Consider the following 22,119-nt stretch of genomic DNA (forward strand, 5'->3'; position numbering starts at 1 on the left):
GCCGTCCCCTCCCCGTGCTTTTTGCTGCTCCCGCCTTTCCCTTTAAGGGTGGAGAGGGAGTACCATTATCTCCCCTCACCTGTGATTTATCATAAATAATCTACCTTAAAAATAAATCCTACAGATGTCCAAGTCAGGGCAGGAAGCCCTGAGGTTGGTAATAGGAATTGTTGAGGTGGGTGGTTCTCAAAGTTCAATACCTACTGCAAGTTCCTGCAAGAAAATTGGATTCCAGATGTCAATCAGAATGCAGTTTTACTCCCATACTGATGGGGTGGCGGTGTTTTGATTTCTTTAGGTAACGTCCCTGCCAGGTTCTACAGCAGCCTAGGAAAGAAAGGACCAAGAAAGAGAGGAGGAAAAGTGTAACTTGCTTTCTTTCTGCACGATCCCCAGTTGAACAGAGATGTGTATAGTGTGTGTGTGTAATGTGTTCCTGTAAACCCTCTCCTGAGTCGATGTGTCTGTAATCTCTGCTATGCCTTTCTGAAAGAAAAAGAAAGAAAGAAAGAAAGAAAGAAAGAAAGAAAAAGAGAGAAAGAAAGGGTTTAGTGATTCTGTGCAGAAAGTTGCAGGCTGGCACCCGGTAATACTGTTGTGTTCTTGGTAAGATTGTTGTGTTCTTTAAATTCAAATTCTTTGAATACTGTGTCAATATTTCAATTCTCTTTCTCCATGTTTCTGTTTTTTATAATGTGTGAATTTGTTTTATGCATGCACTTCCATAAGCTTTTCTAGGTGATTCATGATATTTTCATGCTCTTGTAAAAGCAGACATTAAGATAAGCCATTGTATGAGTTTATTGTGGTGTTTCTGCCCCAGAGAGAGGGGTTTGTTATGCACCTGGTTAACTTTAGTTAGTAGCAGGTTCTATGTACTACTGGTAAAATGAATGTTAATTATGATTTTAAAAAAGCATAACAAAAAAGAAATAATGAGCATGTTAGCTGAGAAACCAATTTAATGATTTTTATAGTTTTTCTATAGAAAACAAACCATTTATGCCAGGAATGGAAAGCAAACCAAGCCAAAACAGAACAGAAACAAGACTTCTAGGAAAGAAGTAGCAAGTAGGGAGAATCAAAGTCTACATTAGCAACATGGCCACATCCAGGAATGCATAATGGCATAGAAAAAAATAGATAACAAAGGAAATAAAAGGCATGTCCTGCTCAAAGAAATGTCTGACCTCAGAATTTTAATTTTAAATAGCTAGATCTCCGATGGGGGAAGCGTTCTTATTTTCCCCAAGATCTTAACAAGATGGCATTTCTAAGTCTAGGTAGATATAATGCTCATCAAAAGGGGTAAACATCGAATTTTTCAGTCTTAAAAGAGATTATGGAAAACGGTGACTTTTCTCTAAGGAAGATATTATTGAAAATTTTTGTCAGACACGAGCGGTGAATGAAAGGTATAGATACACACTATGAGACGCTTCGGGGAGGAGGGGTGGCCTGAAACCCGGCATCAGGTGCCAGAGTAGGGAGGCTGGCTGGAGTTCATGAAGACTCAAGCCCAGAATGTGGGTATCCAGTGTCCCTTTTGGTTGACATGCCTTTTTAAAAATATTGGAGTTCTTAAATTGTACCCGTCGTCAAATGGGTAAACCTCAGCTCAGCTGCTTGCTGCTTGATTTCAATCTGAGTGAAGCAACCTAGAGTTCAACTGAAGGTTATCTGAACTATTTGGACATGTTGAGATGTAAGGAAGGCAGGAAATCTCACGAAAACAGGCTTTCTTTGGAAATTTCTGGCACTTCCTTTTCTGGTGCTCTTTGGAGAGGCTCCAAAAGCACATATTCTGCCAATATTTCATTTTGGTATGTCAGGTCTCAGCCAGATCAGGGAGGCATCAAAAGAGCAATGGAAATGAAAAATAAAAATCGTGATATCAATTCTCAATAACTCAAGAGGAAACAATAGTTCTCATGGACTAAAAGCATTCAGCAAGGAAGTTGGAAAGAATACCTCACATTTTTCTCATTGGTTCAATGAATTCCCAAATATTTATAATATCCACAAGTACCTTTTGATAAATATCTCATCTGTGCTGCTTTCCTAAGCACTATACATAATTTTAAAAACTGTTCCAAATTGTTCTGTGTTATATATATATACCTCTGCTACGACCACCGCACTCAAATCCTCTGCTCCTTCTAAATTAGTAACCAGCAATTTAAATACTCGCCGGGTGCGTTCTTGACTCAGAACGCTGGTTCTTGCACCTGATTTCCCTTGCATTTGATATGCATATTTTAATCCCTACTGAGTCCAAAATGTTTCATTTGTACCTACTGATCACAAAGTTAACACAGCTATGTTTTGCAAATAATTGACACTCTAGTTGAAAAAAATAAATCATATTGGAAGGCATCTATTTTATGTTAAGGTAATCATGTTTCAACATGCTCTCCAAATCTCAGTGGGTTGCCACTGAAAATGGTTATTCATTGCTGCTGCTTCGCCTGGGGAGGTAGCATGCCCTGGGGTGCTTTGTGGACATGGGATCCTAACATCTTGTTGCTCCACTATTTGTAACGCATGATTTGCAGGGTTGTCAGGCTCAGCTGAATCAAGGGAAAAGACCAAGGAAGACAGCATGTGTGAGGCAGGCCAAGCATGTGAGGAGGACACGCATTACTTATACTAGTGTTCCCTGGCCAGAACTTAGTTTCATGGCCACATCTAACTACAAAGGAGGGAGGGAAACCTAATACATCTGCTCCCAGGAATAAGGCAAAGCAGATTTGGTGAATAGTTAGCCCATCTCAGTCACAGTACGTTAAAGGCTACCTGGTTCACCCTCCGTCCCATAGCTGAATTCATAGACTAACATCTATAATGATGACCAGTCCTTTACTATCTCTGCACACCTGGATGCAGATCAGACAAAGAAATTCATTTTTTTCACAATATTGATGGGAAAGTCCTTTCTAATATATAGTTGAAGTTTCCTTCTCTGTAATTGTCACAGGGGTCCAGGATCTGCTTTGAAAACCCCAGGGCTTGAATCTCTCCTCTCTTCCATAATGCATGAGGCCAGGGGGTGGGTAGGGACTGGGTGGAGGTGGGCAAGTGGGGGATGGGACATCTATAATAGTGTCTATGATAAAAAATAAAGTTAATTTTTTAAAAAAGGCCTGGAGTAACTCACGAGAGAGCTAGGGCCCTGTGCTATTATTCTTGGTATATCTATTAATCATATTTTCAATGTTAGCATGCTTTTGAAAAATTCTTCTCTTAACAAAATGCCCTAAGTTATTTCACCTTTATACGCTGTATTTACCGGGTTGATCCTGGTTGTTTGTACCCAGACTTCATTTGAATTGTCATGGCCCATTTAAAGAGTAGGGTGCTGAACTGACACACTACTCCAGATGCTGTAGGACTCATGCAGAGAACATCTAAACAGAAGCCGGACTACTAAAATACTAAAATTTAAATTCTGACTTTCTATTTACTAGTTGTGTGAGTTTGAACAAGTTACTTAATATATGTCACAATTTCCCTGTTATGCAATTTCTTGGGAATAGTAATACTATCTGTCATTGTGGTTTTATTAAGTTATTAAGTAGAGTTGTGTGTAAATTATTTTGTGTTGCCTAGGGATAGACAGTGTCATTATAAGCTAACATATTCCTTATTATGTGTGATACATCTATTATTCCAGTCTTAGTCTGCCTGCATTTCTAGGATCATGTCTAAATATTTATAGATGACTTCCTCGTCAGGTTGTTTGTAGATGGATTGGACTAAAAAGAATATATGTGACAGACCAAGGAACGATGGGTGTATGCCTATGTCATGGGAAAGGAGAAGGCAGAAGGGAGAGATACTGACAAGGCACAGCCACAGGACTTGGTGCCTCTTCCCTACCTACTCCTATTCCACGTGTTGCAAATCCCTCTCCTCCTGAGAGCGTCCTCCTATTGCCCCCAGCTGAAAGCAATCTGCTGCTTTTTCCAAATCTCTAGCACGTCTTCCTTTTGCTATTCCCTCAATGTTTATTAGTAATCATTATATCACTAGCTAATGTTTATTGAACACATCTGGTGCTGTGTGTTAGGTTGGAACCTTCTCATGTCCATGATTTTCTTACCCTGTTTTACTATTTTTACTTACTATCTCCTACCTCGTAGTCTAGTGATTATAGACAGGACTGTGCTTTCATCTGAGTAGGGGATTCCCTCTGATGTCAGCAGGAACTCCAAAATCAGTAAAATCTCTGGCGAAGAAAACTTCCAGTGGAAGTTTATTTCAGGAAAATCAAACACGCAGGAAAATGTTTATATTTTTCAGGTTTTCTCTTCAATTCGCACTGTGTTCTATGCACTGAATGAAGGAAAGTGTCCTCGCTGGAATTAGGCAATAGAGTTTCTTTGTGTAAGGTGGAATCCAGATGATACTCAAATGTCTTATCTTCAAACTTTCTGTGTACGCATATGTGTTTTTAAAATACTCAAAGTAAAAGAAGCACCTCATAGCACCCTTGAACAACAAAATAGTTTCTTTAGGTGGATTTTTGTAAGGCCTCTTTCAGGACACTTTTAGGAAATCTTTAAAATTTCTAGGAGCCATATTTTTTTTCTTATTACAAATTTCTCTTTACCAGGCATTGGCTCTAGATATAAAACTGTTTAGAAGTGAACATTTGCTTTCTTGAGTCATAATTTCTTCAGCCACTACGGTTCCTTTTATAGTTGTTGTTTTAAGAAAGTATACTAAACATTTCTTCAAGTGAAATTTTAGCACCCATCAAGGAGAAATCCATCCTTTTAAAGAATTTGTAGGTTAAAGAGAGAGAGAGAGAGAGAGAGAGAGAGAGCGCTGAGTAGTTTTTCAAAGACATTATTTAGTGATTCTCTTGGAAACTCTCCCTTGTTCCTGCATTTGCCCTACTTAACTATTAGGTTATCTTTTCCCTGTCTCTTGTGTGAGGATCCCAGTGAAAGTCACTGCTGGTGCTCTCCTGGTAGATGGGGACCCATCTCTAGGCTGTGAGTATAGTGTGATACCAGGATGTGGGGAGGAGGTGTTTTGGGAAGATCGCTTGGTGAGAACAACAGGAAATTATGCCAGCACATTGGGCGAGGCCAGTTGGCCAAGTCATTCGCTGTGTCCCTGATGTAATTGGCTATGTGTGTCTTCAGGGGAATCTTGGGGCACTGCAAGTTAAGGGTACCTGTAGGTTTTGAAAGCTTTTATTAACTTTTACTAAAATCAGAAAACCCCAGGAAGACTTTCCCGTTGAAGAACTCGTCAATTGACTTGTGATATTTAGGAAATAACAAAGATAAAAAATGTGACAAATAGTTATAGCGGAAACATGAAAACAACGTGGAGATGACCTGGCAGTTTATGATGTGTGTGTACTTCCTGTGGTCTTTGACATTTACCTTAAAGAAAAGATGACCAAACGAAGCCATTGCTACTAGTGGTAAAAATACTTCTAAGCAAAAAGTCTTCCTTGTAAACTTGCTAGAAATGTTGAATGATAAGAAAATTAAACATTGACTCTCAAAGTTCATTACACTAATTTTTAAATTACTGATTTAGTTTGAAACATTATTCTGTATATAAATTTCCTTATAAATAGCAAACTTCTGTGACAGAAGGTAACTAAGTGAGCTTCAGCCTCCCTCTTTTTTTTTTTTTTAAGACAGGAAACTACCAAAATTGCTCTTCTTCAAGTAATGGTTTCAGGAAGAAGCTTTATTATCACCACTGTAACAAAATTATTTCATGTCTTTTAATGTTTTTGCTTTTGGAAAAAAAATCATGTTTTAAAACTGTGATGGACTTAATACAGTTTGAAGTCATATATTTCCAGCTCTGCTGGCCATTTAATATTTGACCTTAGTTACTCAACCTTTTTGAATTGTAGACTCTACTCATAGGTCATATGGTTGTAAAGGCATTTGATAAAAAAATTTAAAAAATGACTAATTAAATTTACAAAATGATAACAAACTACAGTACATTTAAGATAAGTAAAAACAAGCTCCAACTTGCTGTTGTGAGTGAGGCGGATGCCGCATAGATAAAAACGGGACAGAATTCTGTAATTATTCTGTGACTCATAAATAGGCTGCAGTGCACTCAGAATGAAAGTATTGGTGGCGTTCATTCTAGAACACCATCTGCCAAGCCAAGCTTTCAGGTAGGAAATGTGGAAATCTGTAGATAATAAAAATTCCAATTTAAAATTTTCTTTTGCTATATATTTAATTATATTTTATTTTACCAAAGCCATCTCTTCTGCCATATATGTAAAAATTTTAAATATCATTTATGTTCAGTTTTAAGGACATAAATGCTTCTTGGCTACTTCAGATGAAATCCTCTCAAAATGAGATCTTGAGTTGATATGAGAAGAAATTATTTTGATTTTGGAATCAAAACTTTAGGGGTGGGGTGGAGGGATGGGGAGAAAATGCATACAACTGTAATTGAATAACAATAAAAATTAAAAAAAAAACTTTAGGTTGATAATAACATAACTTTAACCTTGAATTTATTATAGCATAGCTATGAATGATTTAGCTCCTGCTATGTGTCAGGTACTCTCTGTATATTGACCCTTCTCTGCCAACCCTTCATGACAAGATTTAGAGTAAGTATTATTACCTGTATTTTACATATGCAGATGCTGAGTCCCAGAAAAATTGTCGTATACCCGAGAGATGAAATCAGTTGAGTCAGAACTTGAACCTGAATGTGACTAACTCCTCAACCTCTGTTCTTTCAGCATTACCTCCCTTTGGGCCAAGAGCCACTTTCACATTTTTTACTTTGCTCTGCATGCATATCGAAGCCACAACAATGAATTCTCAATGATTTTACAAAATGGTGGTTAGTTAACAGAAGGGTAGGGACACATCTTTCTGGGTATGAAATCTCAGTTCATTTGTTTACATATGCGGCCTATGGACATGTAGACATCCTTTTTTTCTGATAAAAATATGTGTATGGATAGGAGAAATGTCTGATTCAGAGTACTTATTAAATAAGACTGACATAAAAGGAAAACCAATCAGGATAATTTTATTTTCAACATTTCAGAGAAAAAGGCCTGAAAGGCTTGAGATCTAAAGAGAACGATCAAGTCAGAAATCTATGAAGGTTTGGTTCCAGAAGAGCCAGCTGGAAATGATGGTTTGCAGGCTCAAGTCACTAAGCAACAGAGCAGCAAACTGCTTGGTAACCAGAGCTGGCCTGAGTCACAGACTGACTGCTAATGCCTGGGTGCCCAGAGAGGAGGACCATAGCCCCTCTCACCTCAAAACATCTTCTATTCGTCTGCCGGCCTTCATGCCCATCCCTTATTATGTATGCAGTTGTCTCTGACTTAGCAAGATATCTGCTTTTAGAATGGAAATCTCTGGGACCAGGAGCAAGTGCTATCTCTTTCATCTTTAAAATGGCATTTCTGAGATTGTTTTTTTGAGGGGGAGCAATGCATCATAAATAAAATGTCAGATTTAATGAAAGGAAAGAAAGTGAAAATATTGGGATTAGTGCCTTGACTTTCTGGCTTTCATGAGCAAATATATACAGAGTCAAATTGTCTGAGTTCATTGGGTGAGATTTGCCATTTATTTGGCACTTTCTGCCTTAGATCTTTTCAATTTCATGCTTGTGTTTTGACTGTGTAGTTGGACCATAACTTCCTAAAAAGTAGGAACCTCCACACGCATGGATCTTTGCATTCACAAGAGCTATCTGTATAATATGCATCTAGTAGATACCTGTTGTTTGATTGAGAAGCATACCTCCCATTGCTGTGCTTCTTATGCCATAGTAAAAAGAAATTTTAAACTCAATGATTAACCATATATGTGGACTTTGTCGCCATGACTTCATGTGTGTATGTGTGTGTACATGTATGTGTGTTCTGGGTCTGCACGTACCTAGACGGGTGAAATTTGACTTTGGTATATCTCATATACTGATATGTGATAGTGTCACTAATCTGTTAAATATATGCATTTTAATAATATTTAGTTCATACTTTTAAAATAATTTGTACCTGTTGTATTTCTGAAAAAACTTATTTAAATATATTTATGATTCTTAAGAAATTACTGAATAACTACCTTGTTAAACTGTGATGAATAATCCTTATCTCTTAGAGTTCATAGTGGTTAAATTATACACCGAGAACTAAGCTTATAAAAGAAATGCCAGGATTTTGAGAAATCAGAAACACCCTCTGTGGTTCCTTTTTTAGGATGACAATTGGAAGAAACTTGAACTGGCAGAAACTAAGCACCACTCCTCTAAAGCAGGCTTCAGAATAACTAAGACCGAATAATAGAAAGCCTTTTGGAAGAGATTGTGCATACAAGTGTTATTTTAAAGTAAATACTTGTCCATAGTTTATATCCATTTTTACGTTGTGGTAATTTCAAACCAACCAATGTCCTTTCTATTACCTTTATGAGATAGCCTTCTGGTCAAATTAGCTATTACTAAAATAAAGTGACTTCCTCTCTATATTATTAGTAGGGCACATGGTTTGTTCCTTTTTTATATAGCTGATTTCACATTTATATTTACAAACTGTGAGTGTGTATTGTTGACCTTTCGAAGTAAGTGATTTTCTGACTAATAAGGTTACTGGGATTATCATTTCTGCTTGTTTACCTTCTTTAGGCTTACAGTCTTTGTTTTACTTTGCTTTATTCCACGCAGTATGATTTTTTATGACTTTCTATTGAGTGCCAACTAGAACAGTGTATGATTTATGGTGGTAATAACTAAAACATATATGAACTGGAGGCTCATGACGCACAAGGCAGAATGCTGTGGCTCTCCTCTGAATGGAGTCTGGCTTCCTTTAATAAAACTCTCTTATTAATAACAAAGTGATGTCATTAATAGCGTGATCATTCCTGTGTCACCTCCCCGGTTTAAGGTACATATATGAGTCATTCAAACTGTTTTTATTTAACACTTTTTGGTGGACTTACATTTTTATTTAAAGGCCTGCATTTTTAAAAATACGGCTTCATATACTACTGTAACTTGAAAACCTGTGTTATTTATTATACATAGAAGATAATTTTAAAAGTACAATTTAAAAAGGCTAAATAGATTCAAGCTAGGTACTATGACCTGCTAAAGACTCTGAGCCCAATGTCTGTCTCCTCTTTGTTTAAAAGATGTAGAAGATGAAATAAGTCTTTTTTCTTAAGGTAAGAAGAATGGGAGGGATTTGAAAAGGAAATAACATTATTATGTAATTCAATATTTAAAAATTCAATAAACCACATGACCCATGTTTAAAGTCATCTTGGTGCGATGTCAGACTGTCAGTATACCAACCCAGTGATACCTGAATCACTGATATTTCCAGTATCAGAAGGACATTGGTTCTTCTGGTGGTTCTTTGTGTCGGAGTTGCCTAGCTGAAGGCAAACACATTGAACTTGGGTTGCATGATTTCATTTCTAAGCACAAAGTGAGTATTGGTACCCTGTTTTAGGGCCATTCTATACTTATTAATTTCCTACCTGGTAGCTATACAGATGCCAAGAAGCATAAAACTGTTCCATGGAAAATACTGTGTGTGCTAATGGCAGCTTCCAAGTTCTACTTCCAAAGGGCTACACATGGACATTTTAAAAAGCGTAGGATCTCTATGTAAGTGAAAGCTGAGGTGAGTGAGGAATCTAATTTTCAATACTTTTGTAGTCTTATGAATTTATTTAATTCTAGACTAGAATATCCACACAGGACCACCTACATAATTTGCAGAGCCCTGTGTAAAATGAAAATATAGGATTACTTATTCAAAAAAATACTAAGAATTTCATGGCAGCAACAGCAAGAGCATTCACACCAGCACAGGGCCCTTCTGAGAGGGAGGCCCCGCCCAACTGCTCAGGCCACACCCACGAAGCCAGAAAAACCACATTCATAAGCAGCTCCATAAGTGATGTCAGAGCTGTCCTTTGAGAAACTCTGTCTTAGAGGAACTTCTTGATTCATCACCTCCTTCTCTGTCAATAGAGACTCCAGAAGACCGCTATGCACTGGAATAAAAATGAAAGTTTCAATAAAAAGTTAGCAGCATGCCAGCTATAAATTAAGAAAAAGCATTATCTCACATCATCTTGAGGGTTTTCTTTGAAAAATGGTTTATTTTATGCATACATAAAATAAAGGCAGCATTGCCTTTGCATTTAAAGTCACTTATTGATAATTCAGTATCAGCATTTGATGCTGATGCTCATCCCTCCTTGAATCTGTCTCATTCACTAGCTTAACTCCTATTTTTGTAGGATCTCTCTTTTCCTGTTTCATTGACTTTATTTCCAGCACCTTAAATCAGAGTGCACCCCACCACCCTTTGCCCTTATTTCAGGGTGCTCCCTGCACAATCAGCCTGACTTCTGCCCTGCTCCAACTGTTAGCTCCATGTAACAAAATCCAACTCTTTAACCTGGTTTGAGTTCCATATGCCTCCCTGGGCATTTCTACTCTCAGCTGAGATAGTGCATGTGCAAAACTGAGCTTACTGTTTCCCCATTCCTGGTCTTTCCGTCTGTTCATGAAACACTCTTTCCAAGTGAACCGGCCTGAATCATGTTGACTTCTGCTTTGCTCTCCCTCTACACAGACCTATAGTAATTCCCCTAATATCTCTTGCTTTTCTGTTCTTCTCCAGTGCTGCCACCAGTGTTAGCACTTAGCCTGATGTCCGGACTATTTCAGTTAACATCCTAACCCGTTTGTGTGCCACCGTTGGCCCCTTGCCCTCAAGAATGTCTACTTAGGCTGTCTCGTTACTAGTTCCAACGATCTGCTGTGGCTGCCCACCCTCTACAGCCATGATGAGCAAACTTTTTTTTTCCCCCACAAAGGGCCAGATAGTAAAAATTTTAGGCTTTATGAACCATACAGTATCTTTGGCAACTACTCAGTTCTGCAGCAGCAGCCATAAGATATATAAGTGAGCATGCATACATTCCCTAAAAACTTATTTACAAAAAAAAAGAAAGGAGGCTGGATTTGGTCACCTGGCCATTGTTTGCCAATCCCTGGTCTACAGGCTAAAGTTTATACTCCTCAACTTGGCACTTACGTCTCTCATCAGTTCCAAACCATCCCCCACAGCCTTATCTGAAATGGCTTCCCGTGAATACTTCACAGTCATTCATGCTGGAGCTGAATTGAGAGGAGGGATTTTCAAACTCAATACTACCGACAATTGAGCCTGAATAATGCTTTGTTGTGGGGGCTGTCACATGTATTGTAGGATATTAGGAGTATCCCTGGGTACAACCCAGTAGATACCAGTAATATACACCCTGTTATGAAATCCGAAATGTTTCCAAACATTGCCACATGTTTCCTGTGGGAGCAAAATTGTCCCTATTTGGCAACTACTGATCTAGAGGGTAAGCTTTGTGAAGGGGGGAACCAGCTCCATATCAGTCACTGCTGCATCTCTAGCACCTAGCGCAAGTGTTACAACACAGAAAGAGGTCCAGAGGCACACTGCCTGGTCCAACCGTGCTACTCATTTGTTAGGGGAGTGAGAGATCTTAGAGGAATCATTTAAACTCTACAGGCCACAATTAAATTTATCTGTAAAGGGAACTATTACTAATTCATACATGCTTCGTAGAATTATTGAAAAGTTCAAATGATATACTAAATGAAAAGACCTTTGGAAAGAATAAAGTACTAGTCAACTGTAATGTAAAAATAGTATGGGTGGAATACAGGGTAATCTGAACTTATTGAAATATAGGAGTTTAATTCCCCTCACATACTGTGACTACTCTGTGCACGTTACTGTATGGGATGAGATTGTCAACTGACATGCTCATATTCTCTCTCTCTCTCTCTCTCTCTCTCTCACACACACACACACACACACACACACACACACACACACACACGGGACTTACATGCTTAAATGAAACACAATCAATTTTATCTGTCTTAGCAGCCTCACTGCAAATAGAAGGAAGTGACATTTTGAGTTATTATCCCATACTAAGCTCACTAAGCCACAAGTGTATGCATCGAACATTCTCAAGAGTTGGAATCTGAGATTCAGTTCAATTACACCAATCTATACCATCTCTCAGCTAGCTAATGTCCTTCTGAAACAGCAGAATACACAATTGTAATTCCATTTAAAGTGTTAAGTTCACTGGTGGCACTTGTGTTCTAATGCATGGAACAGAGACATTTTTTAATGTGAGGTCTGTGCCTGCCTTTTCACAAAATTGCAAGAGAATATAATGCTTGGAATGCAGCTACCATTTCGCTCTGAAGACATTTTCTCTATCTCAGGACTGTCTTACAAGAGTAAGAGTCAAAAGCTAAATATCCTGTTATCTTTTCATCCAATCAAAAAATAACTTAGGAGTGTCTACTCTATTTCTATCACTATTCTAGGGATGTAGCTTGGAGCATATATTCTAGTGGGGAGAAGACAATTGTACAAATAAATATTTCAGTGGGTCAGAGAATGACAAGTACAGTAAAGAAGAATGAAGCAGGGTAAGCGGATAGAGAACTTTATATAAGCTGTTTGAGAAGGACTGTCTAAAAGTAATGTTTGAGTAGAGATCTGAAGGAAGACACTGAGTGACTATGACTACCTAGGAGAAGGGCATTTCAGGCAGAAGAAATGACAAGTTCAAAGGCCCCAAGGGAGGATGTGATTGGTGTGTTTCAGGGAGGGAGATGTTATGGAAAATGACCTTAGAGACATAGGGAGGGGTTAGTGCTTTGAGGCTAATAGTAAGGGACTTTGGTTTTTTTGGTTTCCTTTTCTTTTTTTGTTATAACAATATTGTGTTGGAGGGAGAAGGGATAGCAGTGTGAGTGTCTGCCTCAGGAGAGCCACAGTCTGACTAAAGTTTTAGGAGAATCATTCAAACTCCTTTGTAGGAAATACTGATTTGGGGAAAAGATGGAAATAAGGAGACCAATTAATACACTGTCGCAATAATCCAGGTGAGATGTAATGGTGGTGCAGAGTAGTGTAGTAAAAGGAGAGGTGATTTTGAAAAAACAGTCACAATTCTCTCTGGAAACAGCAGAGAAGAGCAAGAAGGCCACTTACTTCTCCTTTAGGGCCTGCAGTACACAAATTTGGAAGGAAAAATAGCCACCACTTTAGAGAGTTGAAGTAAATCAGTATCCTCAGGGCCACCAGTAATGTTAGGGCAAGAAGGTGCAGGAGACAGAGCAGAGGTTGAGAGTATGAGAGATTTTACTGATGACATCTTGTGAGTGGTAGAAATCACAATGGAGAGATTGCGGGCTGGGCGGAAGTCTGGGGACATAAGTCAGACTAGGGGATTTACAGAGTCATCTGGGAACGAGAGCCTGTTCTTCTTGTGGTTCTTGTGGTGACGATTATATGTCAAAGATAAGAATCTTTTTTGAAGTTGTGCAGTAGAAAAACACAACTCTTCTGCCATATGGCCATTCTCTTGGGTGTGTTTGTTTTAATTCATTTCAGGCATGCTAATTCACCTGCAGTGCATTTATAGAAAGGGGGGAGAGAGGCAATGGGGACCAGGTCGGCCAGACCTGTCTGGTAGTCTTCACTCCAACATTTCTGTCTGATAAAGCCATGTGCTTCCCATCTCTTACCATCCATTCATGTTCCAGGGATGAGAGATGTGGCAAAAGATGCAGACAGGTGATTGGGAAATTTCTAGTATCCAGAAGGATGGCCCTGGGGCAGATTTTCTAACATGAAAATACTTTTTTTCCCCTTGCACTGGCTACAAAATCATTTTCTTAAGGATGATGTTAAAACTAGATATTTTTAATGTATTGTTTTAATTTTATTACATTTACTGCAGTTACATTGGTTAATTAAGTGATAAGGTTTCATGCATACAGTTCTATAATACATCATCTGTATATTGCATGGTGTGTTTTGGGTGATGAACACACAATGTAAAACTAGATGTTGAAGAACTAAAAAAATTTCTGACAAAACTCTATGTAGTACTTGCCACAATGGTTCATACATATAGTTATTACAATGATACTGCTTTTATTAAATAAATAGGTTTTATGTGTAGGCATAAAATGTTTTTTTTAATAGCAAGACTATGCAATATTTTAACATTTACACAGGAATGTTTTCATAATCATACTTGTGAGCAAAACAAATATGAAGTTGGTAGAACATAGCTTTCTCTTTGGAGTTTGAATTTTTGGTTTATGTTGCCTGTTTGGAAATTTGTATTATGTGAGCTAGCTGGCTGTTAATAGGACATACAATCTTGGTCTTAGAAATGTGCCCTGCAAACCTGCAAAGCAACATGTGCAAACTTTTTTTTTCCCTGAGGGAAAGGGCAAGCCCTGACACCTTTTAACCTGTAAGGATTCTGTAGCTCTTGCTGTGATTGATTGGTTGGCTTTTCTTCAAGAAATGCTCCTGGTATGCGTTTTGTGTTCTGACAGTGCCTGGCTTTGCTGATCAGCACGTCACCTCCTGTGAGTACGTGGGCGTGCTTTTGTGCATTTGCTCTTGTAGCCTGGGAAGCATATTTCAACACACCATCTAGAATTGGCTGGAACACGCCTGTCACTCCCAGCTGACTTTGATGACGCTCTCGCCAACGTAGTTTTACATCAACACCACTCTTTGGTGGAAAACACTCCCTTGGAATACACAGGGTGGCCCATTTAAAAGAGGAAAAGCATAATTTGAGAGGACTATATTTTAAAGTAAGCACTGTAAAAAATACTCTTGTCAATTGAATCCTCCACAGAGCATAGAATTATAAACTGCATCACTCAACCCTCCCCCCCAAAATGTATGCAACTCTAACTTCTAAAGAGGGGCTTATGCTGAAAAGAGAACTTATCTATTCTACACTTTCCTTCCCGGCATGCTATCTACATAATTCTAACTCTGTATGCATTAAAGAGAGTATAAGATATCAGAGCTGATGGGATGCGGTATATGAGACAGCATTGCTTTTTATCTGTTCACAATTCAGTTTGGCATTTCAGCGGATAAACACATTGTACTCTTAGTGTGAGCCATTTTGGCATATGTCCATCTTGTTTTTTGACTTGTTTTTTGACTCGTGTTTTGAGTCATCCTTACTATCCTAACGAACGTTTGGGGTAGGCATATTACTCAGTAGTCTGGGTCTATAGACAGGAAACCAGGCACTCAGAAGTAAGTCCTGTTACCATAGCTATTTAGAAAAAAACAAAACAAAACTCTCTGCTGTAAAAAGAAAGCTCGGTATCAGTGGCACATGACCTGCAATTACTTTTATTATGACTCTATACTACTCATCCTTCATTTTTGTCATCCTAGCCTATTCTAACTCATTATAATAATGGGCATGACAGAATGGATTTGCAATTTTGCCCCTTTTCTCATGACAACAAGCAGGATTTTCAGTGACACATGCTTTGATCTGCCTGCTTTTAAAACTCTTAAGCAGGGCAGCTCTAGACAGATTTCTCTCAGAATCTTTTATAATCTTCATAGACCTCATCATGAGTTCTATATTTATGCTTGTTTAGACACATCAAAGTCCAGCTTTACTCCAGGAGCCACTTGGAAAGTTAAGGTCATCAGCTTCTTCTTGTAGCCATTGGGTTACTGTCATACTGTCATGCCTAGCAGTAATGATGGTTGACCTTGTAAAGTGATCAAAAGTAGTAGGCTACAATATAGGAACATTAAAAATGCTCTGCAGCATTGTTTCTTCTGCTATATTTTGTCCATAATTAATATTATGGTCACAATTAACTCCAAAATATTCTGTGTTAGGCGTATGGAAAAAAAAAGGGGGCGTGGAATGGACATTTGAAATCTAAACTTATGCATCAGAGCCAAGACACAACACTTTAAAGAGATGAGTTTACAGGTCAATGAGCTGATAGGATTGGTCGGAATTTGAGTAGGCCTAAAAGAGAATCACAAAAGAAGCGATTGGCAGTGCTTTTCACATGTTGTCCACGAGAGAGGAGCTGTTGGTTAACAGATGGACATTAAACATTCAAATTATGTTAATGATCTTAGAGCTAGCCTTTTTATCTATTTATCTGCCTATCTATCTAATCTATTATCTATTTATCTGTATCTTTTTTTCCTATTTCCATGTTCACCAAGTAACCTTTTGATCATTGTCTTCATTTTTATATAGGCCTGTCTACTGTAAAGGAAAGTACTAGGTCGGATGGGCAAAGCATTATACTCTGCACACTGATTGTAGTACTCAGTGAAAAGAAAGTAATGGCATTGGATTCTGTTCAGCAGTTCAGTGAGTGCGTATGAAATGGGTTTGCTCCCGAGACAAGAGGATGCTCTCATGTGCTCAGAGATTAGTTTTTGAGAGATTCTAACCCTAGCAGTCTCTGAGGTATTGCCAACCCTCAAGGCCTTTAGAGAGCCAACCTGCCAACCTTGCCTGGTGAAACTTCTCTCCACTGCCATGCCCTGAACATTTTCACTAGAAACCATGGGGACAGGAGTGTACAGTTTAAAGCTGTAGTGACAGTACGAATGAGGGGAAGGTTTCATTTCTGTAATCTCATTTCTCCATGGAAGCTCTTGGGTGAGACAGTGGTGACTTAGGCTTTGAAATTTATTTTCTGCTTTGTCTCCCACTTAGCACAGAATTCAGTAGGTCTTTTTTGTTTGTTTGTTTTTGTTTTTCTGGCAGTATAATGTCTTAAAGAACTTGGCCAACCATTCTAGGACACATGTTCAGTACTCAGAGGCAGTTTGTGGAATTTTCTGAACTCCTTTCTTCCCCCTTTTTACCCTTTCTCAGATCTAGTAGGTTAGAGGATGCCATGAAATAATATAGGATTCATCCCAAAAGGTATCTCTCTCAGGGAGTTTCACGTTATAATATGGGTTTGTGAGACAGAAAAGCCTTTGTGATCCAAGTACATGGATCTCGAGTTGTAAAAGTACAGATTTGTGGGACAGGGTTCACATCAACCACATGAATGGTTGTGGCAGTGTTAACAGAAGAGATTATTTCCTGGAAGCGCTCTCCACCAGAGTGATGTTTTTTCAATATTTAAGTGCCATGGTACATGTTGACTGTTAAGACTATTAAAAAACATATCAGAGGAAGTTCATGTAAAAGTGGGTGTCAGTGCTGATACTTTTGTTTTCAGACAAATATCCTCTAGAGAAGGGCATCTGAATTAGTTTCCTATCACAACATTGGTGGCTTAAAACAACAAATTTATTTGCTCACAATTCTCAAGTCTGTAAGTCCCAAATCAAGGTGTTGGCAAGGCTGTCCTGTCCACAGAGGCTCTAGGGGAGACTGTTCCATTCCTCGTCTAGCTTCCAGGGGTTGCCGGCTTCCTTGGATCATGGCCACATCACTCCAGTCTTTGCCCCTGTCTTCACATGCTTCTCGTCTGTGTCAGTCTTCTTTGTGTATCTCTTACAAAGATGTTTGTCATTGGATTTGGGGCTCATCTGGATAATCTAGGATAATTGTCCTCATTTCCAGTTCCTTAATTGTATCCTCAAAAACGCTTTCTCCATATAAGGTAACATTCACAGCTTCTAGAGTTTAGAATGTGAACATAACCATTTGGCCCCACCATCCAGCCCATTACACTGTCTAAAGTCATAGCTTGTTGTGAGAGTCCCTGAAAAAGCTGTCCTGACAGCGTGAGGTCTGGGCCATGTTCACATGGACAGGACTTTCAGACTACTCCAGTAGGTCCTGAGGTCCTGAGGATTTCAGCTTGAATGGCTAAGGCAGCGGGGCTTCTTGGGAGAAGAATCTAAGAACTTCAAGTGGACAGAGGCATTGGTCACTGGACATGCAGTTATACTGTGTAGATGTTTTCCAAAGGCTCAGGAGAGGGACGAGAGAAAGAGAAATGGGGGAACATTATTTACTTTATATCCCTTGCATATAGAGCTCTCTTGAGAAAGGAAGGAAGGTGTAGGCCTAATAAGATCAGAAAAAAGAATGATGGATGTTTTTCTAACTTTTTATGAACATTTGGTCCTGGCCTCAGTGACTAAAATTAGCATTATAAAACCATAAACGTAGTATATGTTTATGGTAAAGCTCCTACAAAAATAAAAAGGCATTGGCAAATTTGGTTCTGTTTCATCATTTTACATGCTTGTAAACAGTGTGCCAAGGACCTGTGAACTTCTCATCACTCTCACCATCATTGGGTACAACCTACTTTTATTTTTCATCTCTATTGAGGGAAACATCGATTATTATTTTACTCTTCAGCTTTATGGGTGAGTTTATCATTTTTTAATTATGTGCCATTTCTTAGTCCAGTGCCTGTTAATATATTTTGCCATTTAAAAAACTGGGATAATAACTAATTTGGCATTGATTTGTTCTAACTCTGAGTATATTTAGAATATTAACTCTTTGTCATAACTGTTTTAACTATTTCTATCAGTTTACTTTTCACTTTTACTTTGCTTATAGATTTTAAAAGTCATAGCCATAGAACATGTATGCAAATTAGCAAAGCCCATGGACACAGACAACAAGGTGGTGCAGGCTGGGGTGGGATGGGCAGGGCTTGTGGAGGGGAAATGGGGCAGGGGGATGGGGGACATCTTTAATACTGTCAACAATAAAAAAAATTTAAAAGACACATGGACAAGACCAAGGGGGAGGGTAGGAGCAAAGAAGGGAGGTGGGTTTGGCTGGGGTGGGGGAGAGTGGTGGGGGGAAAATACAGACAACTGTAATTGAACAATAAAGTAACAATAACAATTAACAATTAACAATAAAGTAATTTAAAAAATTAAAATAAATAGAAATCTAACAATATGTAAAAAGTCATATATAAGTATTCTAAAGTAATTTTATTGTTGTAAAAACATGTAACATAAAATTTACAACCTTTGCCAGTTTTGAGTGTACAGTTATAGGGTTCAATATATGCACGCTGCTGTTGAACAGATCTCCAGAACTTTTTCATCTTGTGAAACTGAAACTCTGCACTCATAACAACTGCCCTTTCCTCCTTCCTCAATCCTGGTAGCCACCATTCTACTTTCTATGAATGTGATTACATTAGATAACTCATAAGTGGCATTATTTTTTTATTTTTAGTATTTATTTTAGTATTTTTATTTTTGCCACGGCTTATTCCACTTAACATATGTCTTCAAAGTTCACCCATGATGTAGCCTGTGACAAGATTTCCCTCCATTTTAAAGAATGGATGATATTTGCTTGTATCTATATACTGTATTTTGTTTATTCAACCACTGATGGGTGACTGTGTCACTTTCATCTGCGGGCCATTGTGAAGAGCGCTGCTATGAACATGGATGCACACATATGCCTTTGAGACCCTGATTTCTTCTGGATGTACATCCAGAAGTTGGACTACTGGAGCATATGGCAGTCCAATTTTTAATGTTTTGAAGAATCTCCATACTGTTTGTCATAGGGACTGTACCATTTTATAATTCTCCCAACAGGGCACAAGAATTCCAATTTATTGACATCCTCATCAATACTTATTTTCTGTTTTCTCATAGTAACTATCCAAATGGATATAAAATTATATCTCAGCATGGCTTTTATTGCATCTCCATTATGATTAGTGATGTTGAACACATTTCCTTTTTTTCCCTTATTTTTATTGTTGTTCAAGTACAGTTGTTTCCATTTTCCCCCACCCCCAGCCATCCCCATTCCCCACCCTTGATCCTAACCCCCTTTGGTTTTGTCCATGTGTCCTTTATACATGTTCCTGAAAATGCTTCCCCATTTCCTGCCCCCATTATCTCTTCTCACCTCCCCTCTAGTTACTGTCAGTTTGTTCTTAATTTCAATGTCTCTGGTTACATTTTGCTTGCTTGTTTGTTTTGTTAATTAGGTTCCACTTATAGGTGAGATCATATGGTATTTGTCTTTCACCACCTGGCTTATTTCATTTGGCATAATGTTCTCCACTTCCATCCATGCTGTTGCAAAGGGTAGGAGCTCCTTCTTATGCTTATTGGACATTCATATGTCATCAGTGAATAAATGTCTATTGAAGTCACTTGCCCAACTTTTAATTAGGTTATTGGATTTTTCTTTCTCTAAAATTTTTTTAATATAGCAAGGTTTAGCAAACTTTCCTTCATGTGCTGCTTTTATGTAATGTTTAAGGATTATGATCCCATTTTAAAATCATTATTTTTTTTAACTTTTATCCTTGTCCTTTTAAGATTTCTTTTTCTATATTGAATTTTTGATCCATCTGTCATTTGTTTTGATATGAGGAATAAGGAAAGGGTCCATCCAGCTTTTTTGGGCAGCTACCCCAACTTCAATTTATAGAATAATCACTGATCATGTACCAACTTGTGAGGTGTGGACATGTTGAGTAGGCTTTCCTAGTGAGTTCACATTGGCCACACCTACTACACCTATTACCACATTGGATCTATTAGATTTTGTTTGCTCTTCTCTAAATGGTCAATTTTAGCATCTTAAATATTTGGAAGATAAGCTTTAAAATACTTCATTGTTTTCTGTGTCCTTTCATAATAAACATTAACTATATTTCCCAATAATATTCCTTTTGTAGGAGGAGTGAACAAAGAGGCATGTTTGAGTGATATGAGAGGCCAGTGTGTAAGAATGACTTTGACCTCTACATTATACAATGATCCTTCTTTCAAATGTGAAATGACAACCGAGTTTCTACATAAGGAGAAAAGTTGTCTATTTCAGGACATTTACCTAATTGTGCTTCTTGGGCTAAATTTAGGATTCCTAACAGCCCCACACCTGGTAGGGAAATATAAAACCTTTGTACTTACATGAAATTATACCATCTTAAGGTAAGATAAAAGAATAAGAGTTCTGGAATGGGGTTGTTCAAGTCCTGGCTTTGCTATAAATTGGCTGTAAGATTGAATGTCTCCTAGTTCCTCTGAGTATGGTTTTCTAATTTGCTAAATAGGGATAAATAGTACATAAGAAAAGTTGTAAAAGGTTGTTTGAGTGACTGGACATGATAATTTGTAGGATATGCCCTTTATACAATAGTACAGGCTAAAAAGATGATAGTGATAATTGTTATCAGTAACAAAACCAATAATTATGGTGAGAGAAGATCCCGCTGGTGCCCAACACACATTCTGTCAGCAGGTCCATTCCCAACACAGTATTCATTCCTGAGACAGCCCAGCTAGTCTCCTAATCCTTAAATCCCACTGGAATTACTCATTCATTTGAAGCATGAAAACCCAAAATGTTACTGGTAAACTATTAAACTTCAATAATATGCTGTTAGAAATATTTTCTCTAGCCAGCTTTTTATTCTCCTGGACTCCTCCCTATCTTACCAACTGTGGAGGTCTTTTATAACTGCTTGAAGAATGTAATTTCAGGTTGCTTGAAAGGAAAGAATCTGGATATGTAAAGGTGGTTTTGGTGGGGGTGTAATTAGTCACTTTTATGTGATGCTTTCATCTTTAAGTTAAAAGTTCCTTCTCTCCTATAACTTGGAAAAAGGAAAGCAGGTTCTGTGAAAGAAAATATGCAAAACTTTAAAACTAATATCCAACAGAAATTTCTCAAGACAACTTCAGGGCCATCGCTAGGTGTTCTCTTTCTGTGACTGTATTACTCTGAAACCCCAAAGTGTTCATTGGACAGTTACTGTTATTAAGAACTCTTATTGTTAAGCAAATCCATTGAAATACCCTGCTTTTAAATAGTAAATTCGGGAATTAAGGTGAGCTTACTACCTGGACACAGGTTTCAAAAAGAAAAGAGATGATGTCAGCTGCTTAGAGACTTAGAGAAAAGAGGGGTCTAGGAGAAGTCATCTTGAGTTCTGACTAGATAATAAAACCAAGGTCAACAGTAGTACAGAAAGTACTCAAGGATACACATTAGGGCAATGTGAGACCTGGGACACACTTCAATTGATGCAGTTCAGTGTGCTTTTTGGTCTGACTCAGAGCCTTTGAGAATGAGTATGGAAGAAGAGTGGAGAGAACTTATCATTTATCCTTATGCAAAAAAGTGGATCGGTGGCCACTTGCTTTACTTATTTTCATAACTCCTATTTTGACCCCGGATGGATTGCAGCATTGCATACTGAAGTTTGGCTTACACTAGGTGCCTTGAATAC

General features: G+C 38.1%; 1 protein-coding gene across 8 annotated transcripts in view; it reads left to right on the plus strand.

The window, feature by feature from the left end:
• PDE4D (phosphodiesterase 4D) overlaps positions 1 to 22,119 on the plus strand; it is a 1,245,374-nt gene that overhangs the window by 597,092 nt on the left and 626,163 nt on the right. The window contains exon 1 of one of the 8 annotated variants that reach the window (XM_045186265.3): positions 1 to 6,163. The exons of the other annotated variants lie outside the window; for them this stretch is intronic. Coding sequence (XP_045042200.1) covers positions 6,108 to 6,163 — 56 coding nt within the window. The 5' untranslated portion in view covers positions 1 to 6,107. The remainder of the gene's footprint in view (positions 6,164 to 22,119) is intronic. 8 annotated transcript variants of the gene reach the window in all.

The sequence above is a fragment of the Desmodus rotundus genome, chromosome 1 (assembly GCF_022682495.2).
Source record: "Desmodus rotundus isolate HL8 chromosome 1, HLdesRot8A.1, whole genome shotgun sequence".
Classification (NCBI taxonomy): domain Eukaryota; kingdom Metazoa; phylum Chordata; class Mammalia; order Chiroptera; family Phyllostomidae; genus Desmodus; species Desmodus rotundus.